The sequence below is a fragment of the Candoia aspera genome, chromosome 7 (assembly GCF_035149785.1).
Source record: "Candoia aspera isolate rCanAsp1 chromosome 7, rCanAsp1.hap2, whole genome shotgun sequence".
In the NCBI taxonomy this organism is placed as follows: Eukaryota; Metazoa; Chordata; class Lepidosauria; order Squamata; family Boidae; genus Candoia; species Candoia aspera.
The window spans coordinates 70,208,184-70,216,961 of NC_086159.1; the positions used below are offsets into that span (position 1 = coordinate 70,208,184).

General features: G+C 36.4%; 1 protein-coding gene across 5 annotated transcripts in view; it reads right to left on the reverse strand.

Moving 5' to 3' along the window:
- Nucleotides 1-7,926, reverse strand: part of GSAP (gamma-secretase activating protein) — a 29,521-nt gene extending 21,595 nt beyond the window's left edge. For 2 of the 5 annotated variants that reach the window (XM_063308058.1, XM_063308057.1), the window contains exons 1-8: nt 7,908-7,925; nt 7,187-7,291; nt 4,928-4,987; nt 3,407-3,450; nt 2,661-2,746; nt 1,319-1,396; nt 675-752; nt 67-163 (exon numbers count right to left, since the gene is read on the reverse strand). In XM_063308058.1, the coding sequence (XP_063164128.1) occupies nt 67-163; nt 675-752; nt 1,319-1,396; nt 2,661-2,746; nt 3,407-3,450; nt 4,928-4,987; nt 7,187-7,291 (548 nt within the window). In that variant the 5' untranslated portion in view covers nt 7,908-7,925. Of the gene's footprint in view, nt 1-66; nt 164-674; nt 753-1,318; nt 1,397-2,660; nt 2,747-3,406; nt 3,451-4,927; nt 4,988-7,186; nt 7,292-7,907 lie in introns of all 5 variants that reach the window. The other 3 variants (XM_063308056.1, XM_063308055.1, XR_010068287.1) reach the window with 2 other exon arrangements.
- Nucleotides 7,927-8,778: the final 852 nt, after the last annotated feature.

The following is an 8,778-nucleotide window of genomic DNA, read 5'->3' on the forward strand; positions in this document are numbered from 1 at the left end:
ATACCTTCACTACATGCTGAAATACAGGCATTCCATTCCATTAGAAAAACGCTTTCTTTCATAAACATACCTGTTAGAAAGAAACTATGGCAGATCAAGTCAGGATGCTGTGTGTTCAGAAGGTGCAGGAACTGTCCAGGTAAGTACACAGCCATGTAAGAGTCTGTTTTTGGATGGATTTTTTTTTAACATAATAAGTGAAAATAAAAGAACACAGAATTGAGCTTTATATACCAGATGCATTATTCAGCACTGCGGTGTTTGACTGTGAAATCTCATTAAATCTAGAATATCCATATTCCATATGCAGGCAATTCACAATTTAGCTCCCTTTGCCAGACAATCCTAATATTGAGGGATGTTTCAGAGGTAGTAAGCAGCTTAGGAATTCAAATGTTTCCCCTCAAAAATAATGCAAAGGTCTTATGACTATAGGCAATTAAAGCTATTCGTTTTGCCAAGTAGAATGAAGGCCAACTTGGAAACAGTTCCATATGTAGCAAACCAGATTGGGGGAGTCGGGGGAAGAATATCACGGCAGAACCATGGGAGAAAGAGGGGAAAAAAAGTGTGTTCCAGCTTTTCAGTAGAAATGCCTCCCAAATGCCTTAAAGTGTCTCTCATTTAGAGAAGCAGAAAAGGAGGAGGAAGAGGGGATTAAATTATCAATTTACCAAGATCCAAAAAAGCCAGCTCCTTTATTTCTAGGGAATCCATTTTTTCCAAAGTAGTAGTATATGTTTTACTATAACCTGAAAAAAGGAAGACACAAAGGTGCAGGTATATAACTTCTGAAAATGACATTAATTAAAATTGGAATGTAAACAATTGCTGTAGGGTAAGTTTTGATCATAATTTTACAAACCGCACTATTAACTTAAAATTAACAATATAGCTTTCTTTGTTCTGTTCAAAAAGCTCTAGGGTGAGTATACAAAATAAACAAGAAGGATAGAGAAAGCATTTCATAAATAGCCCTGATGTTCTGATAGGGAATTTTTAAAAATTAGATTTCAAATAGAAAGTAGCTTTAAGTAACAGTATTTCCTTTAATGGTTTTCCAATACACCTGCTTCTTTCAACATGTCTTTATATATGTACTTTTGAAAAATTAGCTACAAAATTAAATATCAAAAGGGACAAGCTGAAAATGCTGTAATAACTTGCAGAATAAACAAAGCTTATTAGAATGCATCCTTAACAGTTTGGGCAAAACTTCTTAGTGTTGCTAAGTCATCAAATTTACCTGTGAATAATTTCCCTTGACATTAATCAGAATAACATCTGGCTAATTTTGTGAGAGGCAATATAAACTTACCTTTGTGTAGAAAAGACACAGAATATGTCACTTCTCTGAAATTCATAGTAGTCAGACTGTAACACAGACATAAGCTTCCTAGAAAGAATATATATACACATATATGTGTGTATGTATGTATAAAGAAACTGCAAATATAGAGTTTCTACTTTTTTTTTTTAGTTCTTTAATTATGATTTACTGGGTCTACCTTAAAAGTTACTCTGTAATGATCCTGCTCCTATGTTAGAACACACACACACAGCATTTATAAATATTGTAAGTATTTTAAATACTTATAAAAAAGATCTATTTGGACAGATCTTCCTGGACAATTTTACATTCATAATTATTATCCTCACTTTTGTATTCAAATTTGTATGTGCTATTTCTTTTTTTTAAGTTTCACTGTTCCGTTTCTTGCAGAGCAATATTTTTAATGAAAATGTTGGGGGGAAAACAAGAGTACCCTAAATAGTATACATTGATGTTATACAACTTCATGCTAAGTTGTATTAATCTCTCAATATCATTAAACACATTTCTTTCTTTTTATTTGACCTGTTGTTTTAACAGTATTTGTGGCCAGACAGTATATTTTAATTCCAAACTCACTGGAAGTCTTTATTAGGGACCTAGGCTGAGCTGCATTTCAAGTTCATGAAATACACAAGGACAAGATGATCCCAGCTTTGGGGAAAATTTGCTTTGTGTATCTGCATTGGGATGGAACAGAGCAAGCAATTAATTACCTGCTGTGCTGTAATTCAGCAGGCCCTTAGTAAGACATGCAGATCATTTGATAACTCATGTGTGGCGCAAATTATGACAACAGTATCAAGCAGGATACTATATGGAGGCAGTGACAGATAAACACACACAGCCCTACTCCAGTACAGTTCAGCAATTTAAAAAAAACCCATGTAATTGACAATTTAGGAATGGCTGACTACATTGGACAAAGACAGAGAATGTTTTATGGACAGGACAGGGTGTTCAGGAGGACAGAGGTGAAGTCATCTTTTTTTGGGCAAGGAACTTTCTGACATTCTTTCCCTAAGTTGAGGGCTGCTGATTTTTTAACAAATAAAGTAGGTGCATATCGGAGGCTGTATACACCTATTTAACCCCTTTTTTCTTTAGGAGAAAACTATGCTTCCAAAGCTGGGAGGTCTGGGCAGATGGAATCTGTCCATCCTACATATATTGGTCTAAGTACCAATATACTTAGACCAATATACTCTACCTCTGGAAGATAAACTTACTCTGCAAGATAGCAAGGACTAAAAGAGAGAATCTGCAAACGTAACTCAAAGATTCCCACCACTCAGATTTCAAAAGATAGCGTTTCTTGTATACAGACCTTTGTCAGTGGTAAAAACACGTACATCCAAAGGTTTGGGTATCGCTTCTTGGTCTTGATAATAGCTATAATCCAAGTTCAAAGATCTAGGAAGAGAAACCTGGAGATAGTTACATCTTTATTCCGAAGAGCTACATTACTGAAGTAAAGTACATAATCAATGTGCAAGGTAAGTTAGGTATCAACAGCATTCTGCAACAAATCACATATGCCATTGTAACAATTCTCAGGACAGTCCTGGCAAAACTTTATTTCTTTATTTATTTGAGTTACACTCAAAGTTTCCACACTGATAACAGCTAGCAAAATTTAAATGGAATATTAAAAAATTAGGCGCACAAATTAACAATAAAATCGGTACTAAAACCATGTAACAATTAAATGCCTGGCAAAAGTGAGCTATCTTTACCAGTTGATTAAATGCAGAGAAAGGAGGGGGCACAATGCAACCTGGTGGCAATGGGAGATAGGCCTTTGACAGCTGGCATTTCTTCAGAAAGGTCTCCCCTGTAGATCCAAATGGGAGAGGCTGTTCCTATTACTGACTGAAATCCTTATGCAAAATTTTCATTATATGTATTTGTGAATATATGCCATGTAGGTTTAGTTCTCTTTCTTTCTAGTTTCTTTTAGAGGGATGTGGCTTTTTTTTTTTTTTTGCAATTCTGTATGCTTTTAAAAAAAATTTAAATTGTATTTAACTGTACTCAATTCCTAGAAGCAATTTTTTCCCCCCAGAAACTCACTTTAATCTTATGTCAGCCAAGGAGATCTCTAAAGGCACTTCCAGCTGTTGAAAAACAAAAGGCAGCTTTGTGTTACTATGAAGCCCTAGTGGAGAGGAATAGAAAGCAGTACTATTTCAAGCATAACTGGGAAAAATAATTCAACAGATTTTCTATAATTTACTAGCAGTTCCTGCTAGTACATCAGTAGGTACAAGTAAATTGTTAACATCAACATGTTTTTCAACCTTCTCCTTCTTCTCTCAACCAACTCCAAGGAATTCCTCTTCTGCAGATAATGTCTACCTGCCTGGAATACAGGTGTTCTTGAAGGCTAAGGACAGCCTTCTTCAGTTATACCCCTCCAAATGCATATAGACTATAACTTCTAGAATTCCCAGCCAGATTGACCAATCACACTTTGAAAGTTGTAATCCCGGTGTATATGAAGGGCATGATGTTGAAAAAGGCTAGGCATTCACATTGTTGAAGAAGGCTAGTCATTGACATGGATAAGGTGGGTACAGCAAATCAGTTAGGCAGTTAATGCTTATGAGCCAGTTTACCTTATCCCAATAGGAATCTTTTAATGAAACTGGATGATAGCTACCTTCAAAACAATTGTGCATTTAAAAAAGCAATCACTAAATTAGAGATACTAAGAACCAGGAGGCAGTATGTGACGTTTCATCCTTATTGGAACTTGTGAGATGTATGTAGCCAGATCTTATTCTAAAGGATTTAAACCGTTTACTGGGAACTGAATTCATGGACTTGAACCCACGAGACTTACACTTGTTGACTATGCAGGAAGGGCCTTGCAAATTACTGGAAGCCAGGCCGAGAGAGCTTTAAAGCCAAATGCACTGTATAGCCAACAAGTGCAAGGCCCGTGACTTCAAGTCCTGTTAAAGCAGTGTTTCTCAATGGTAGCAACTTTAAGCTGTGTGGACTTCAACTCCCAGAATTCCCCAGCCAGCATCCTGGCTGGGGAATTCTGGGAGTTGAAGTCCACACAGCTTAAAGTTGCTACGGTTGAGAAACACTGTGTTAAAGGGTTGACCACAGAACATCTAGCATGGAGATACCTATGCCTCAAGAGTCCCAGTGAGAATGAAACTGGTTGTGTAGTGCCTCCTGTTGGTCAATAGGTAATATAACATATGTAGGCTTTACATTATGTCATGCTCCTGTGTTTGAGATATGCTCCACTTTTGAAAGTATTATTTTTCAAAGGAGACAGGTCACGTGCATTCAATAACTAAATGCACCAAAATACACAAGTAGTAGATGTTAAATTCACATAGTGCACTTAACCATAATGTAAATTTGATTGCTTTAAAATAACGTCTGAATACAATCAAATGTGGCTTACTTAAATTCTGTTTAACCCTGCCTATATGTGACTCACATTTGTTTAAGATTTAAAAATGGATATTGTCCTTTGCATTCATCATGCCCAGATCTAGACCCCACCCCCCCAAAAACAGCACATGCAATTTAACAGTATTTGCACTGAATAAAATCTCCAGGGGAACTTACTATTAGTTTAAAGTCTTTATTGGGATAAAATTGGATGCAGTTTAATAGGTCTCTTTCTTCCTACAATAAAAAGCAATGTTAACAGAGCTTGAAGCTTGATCTGTGAAAGTAAACATTATCCTGGCAACAGAAAGTCTAAATTATTTTTTTACAATTGCAACTGAAAGTTTCTCAACAGATTCTTAATGAGAAAGTCAGGACCAAAACAAGGGGAGGAAAGCTGATTTGTTTGTTTAAGTTTACTCCTTATTTTGAGCTGCCGCTGGACAGAAAATGCCACATTACTATGTTCATTCAGAGGAGGGTTAACAAATGTTGATTGTAGCTGCAAGTTGGTATTATGGTCTATTCAAGTGAATACGTATACTGTATCTGTTGCAGATTTTCTGCATGTCTCAGCTGAATTGTAATAGAAACGGCGAAAGTTCCTTTCTTTTCCTTAAGGTATACAAAGCACCAATTCGCTTTACCAGTAAAAAGAATTAATGAAATCCAGAGGATACAGAAGAATGAAAGAACAGCCAGCTCCATGTCTTGTTGGTCAGCAAGAGCATAAATGTAGTGCCCAATTTGTGAATATGAAAACAACCTTCAATATTATTAACTGACCAGCCATATATTTCATTCTCAAGAAAATTCCCTGGTTTTCAGTTACAATTGCCACTTTAATGGTATCTGGGGAAAAAAACCCCTTATTTCAATGCATGAATCCATTTTTTATCAAGATACCAGATTCTACCCACCATTCATGGAAGGGCCCTAAACTGAAATGTTTCATCAATTGCTCTGGTTCTCACAGTGCATTTATGAACAAAGAACCTTATGGCATATAAGTTTTGGGGAAGGCTTCAAGCATTTTGTTCCAAAACCATCTTCATGAAGTGTTTGGGCCAAGCAATATGGAAAAACGTAACAGACATGATGAGCTTTGAAAGCTGAATTGCAAGTTGTGTTTCCTGATGCAACAGGTGAAGAATATTTCTCCCCGTTTTTCTCCATTACTTTTTCTTACCCATCAGTTACCTCAACACTTTTGCATTCAAAATTATTTAGAGAAAGTTATTTTGCAGAGTTGTTTAGCTGCCTCAGCACTCCCACTGTACTGATGGGAATAATGGAGATGATCGTCGTAGGGAAAAGAGCCGTTACGCTATCTCCAATGGCTCCTTATCAGAGCATTTCCAGCACAGATTTTCCTCCAGCCAAATTCATTTCTGGTGTCAGAGTTCAAAGTGCGTGTGGGATGGGAGGGGTTAAAAAATAGCTAATATGCAGTGGCCAAAGTACTGGACTAGGGAGACTCAGAACTGCTTCTTGGGAGACTTTGGACCAATCAGTATTGGCCAGCCAGTGTAAAACAGACAAATAAATGCATGGAGACTTCTATAAGAAAAATACAGTAAGAAGGAAAATGAAGCATCAACTTCCTACCATTCAGCTCTCACTAGCAAATGCCTCTTCTGATGCTCCAATCGACACTGCAGAGAAACCCAGGCTTAGAAAGCCAAGTTCCTCTTTTTAATGTTTATTTCTGCCATCAGAAGCTTTCCATTTATAAATGGACCCTTGGTTAAACATCCTCACCAAAATCAGGAAGAAAAAGCAACTTAAAAACTCACTATACCACAGCATTTTTATGTCCTATATCCCGCCTCCCAACTGTCTTCCTCTATCTGTAAACGTTTGACGGTTGTTTACTAAAGAACATAATTTTCATTCAGAGGAAAGCTTTGTTTGTGGACATTACACTGCTTCCCACTCTTTTGGAACACAACCCAGTTAGCCCCACTAGGTGGACCAGACCAGAAATCAACTTTGCAGGAAGACCAGCTAAGCAGGGCGGTGTTTGCCTGACCCACTTCTGAATATTATCTTGTTTCCCGGGACATAAAGAATGTTTCATCCCCATTTGCCTCGGTAACCGTTTTTGCATGTTTCTGTCAAGGCCACCTTGCTTTCTCTCTACACCATCATAGATCAATTGTGGACATTCTCTTATGCTACAATTCTGGAACCAAGTCTATAATTTGCATCAGAATTTCAGTATGTTTAGAAATTCTTACTTTGTAACAAGAGAGAGAACACAGAGCAAGATTATTTCTCTCCTGTGAATTCTTATGAGCTCAATTTGCTTTAGATGAGCAGCAACTCATCGTGTTAAGATGGGTGCCAAACTGCTACTATTAAACACAATAGCCCACTGTATAAAGAGTAAGTAAACTATATGATCAACAGAACAAAATGTTCCTTGTTTTCAACCTTTGTGACAATGTAGAATAGTCTTTGTTCTAGCATATCCCATTGGGACCAAATGACATCATCGGCAATTCTCTCTTTCGAAAGCCGGCTTGAATTTTCAATCATCTAAAAGGGAAGGAAGTAAACACGGTCACAGGAAAGAAATGGTACAGTATTATGTATTAAATCAAATCAAATCTCCATTTTTGGAACTTACTTGTTCTGAGAATTTAACTCCTTCCCAGAACCTCAACACACACAAGATATAGTCTCACATGCTTCTTTCTTTGTTGCTTCTAATCTCTTGAATACTGGAAGATACTCAAGAACCTGTGTTTCTCCAGAAGTTACTGAGCTACTACCAGTTTCACCCAGCAAGAGAACTGTGGTTCTGCAACATTTATAGGGCCAAATCTCCCTAAACGTGCTTTAGAAGTAACATCTGAGCTGATCATTCTGCAACTAGATTATCGGGACAATCAAGGTTATTTTTCATTCCATGATGGAGATTACAGTTAAACTGTAATGATTTTTGTCCATCTCTGAATTGGCAACTTGTATTCTGGAGGGAATGATTTTACCTTACCTTCTAGTTACTGATCAAACCCACATCAAACCTCTGCCCATGTAATTATTTTTACATGATGAAAAATTGCATTTAGAACAAGGCTTCGATATTTTCACTCTGCCCAATCTCACTTCAAAAAGAGAAAAAGTATGAAGAAAGAAAACCTAAACTTACCACCCTGTCTCCTTCTTTGACAGTTCTGACGTCCAATTTTTCAACATCTTAAAAAACATAAATAAAATCTCAGGTTACAAATATCAAGGTGCAAAATATCGGGTATGTCAAACATTCTTTAAGTAGTTTGCACTTTGATTCTACGCATTTGTTCATTTCTGGTATCAGGGTACAAAGTGTGTGGGGGGAGAGGTTGAAAGACAGCAAATAAGATGCAGTGACAAAAGTCTTCGATTACGGCAACTGAATACTCAGGTCCATTCTTTGGACTAATCATTATTTGCATGAAAGTATATGACAAAGTGGGATGCTTATGATAAAATAGAGTTTTGGGGGAATGTGCTGTTATAAATTCAAAATCATAACGTTCAATCTCCTTCTGATGATTCAAAATATTCAGCATATTAATAAAATGATACTATAGTTTGAAAAAAAGTCAACAATATTAGGAAAAGGAGGAATATCTAAAAAGTTTCCATCAACACTAAACAAATAAAGCATTGTAATATTTCACCATGTATTTGATATGCATTACAGATTTCCAATTTCTTAATCAATGGGTTTTGAAATAGTAATGTTAGTTTTTCTTTAGTGGGTGAGATTTCTTTTTAAAAAAGCAGGCGTTGGTTTATCACACTGACCAAAGGATTAATTTCATAAATTTACTTTACCTCTTTAACTTCAATTAAATCTACAAAATTGGAAAGATTTCCTGGGTCAGACAGATTTCCAATGGAGTCCTATAAAAAGTATTCTTGGATTATGTCTTATATCTTCTATTTTAGTAGAGTTATATGATGAAGCCTTCCCAAATAGACTCTTGCATTTTAGCTTTAATGTGACAAATTTCAGTTATTCTTAAAGCTGGGAA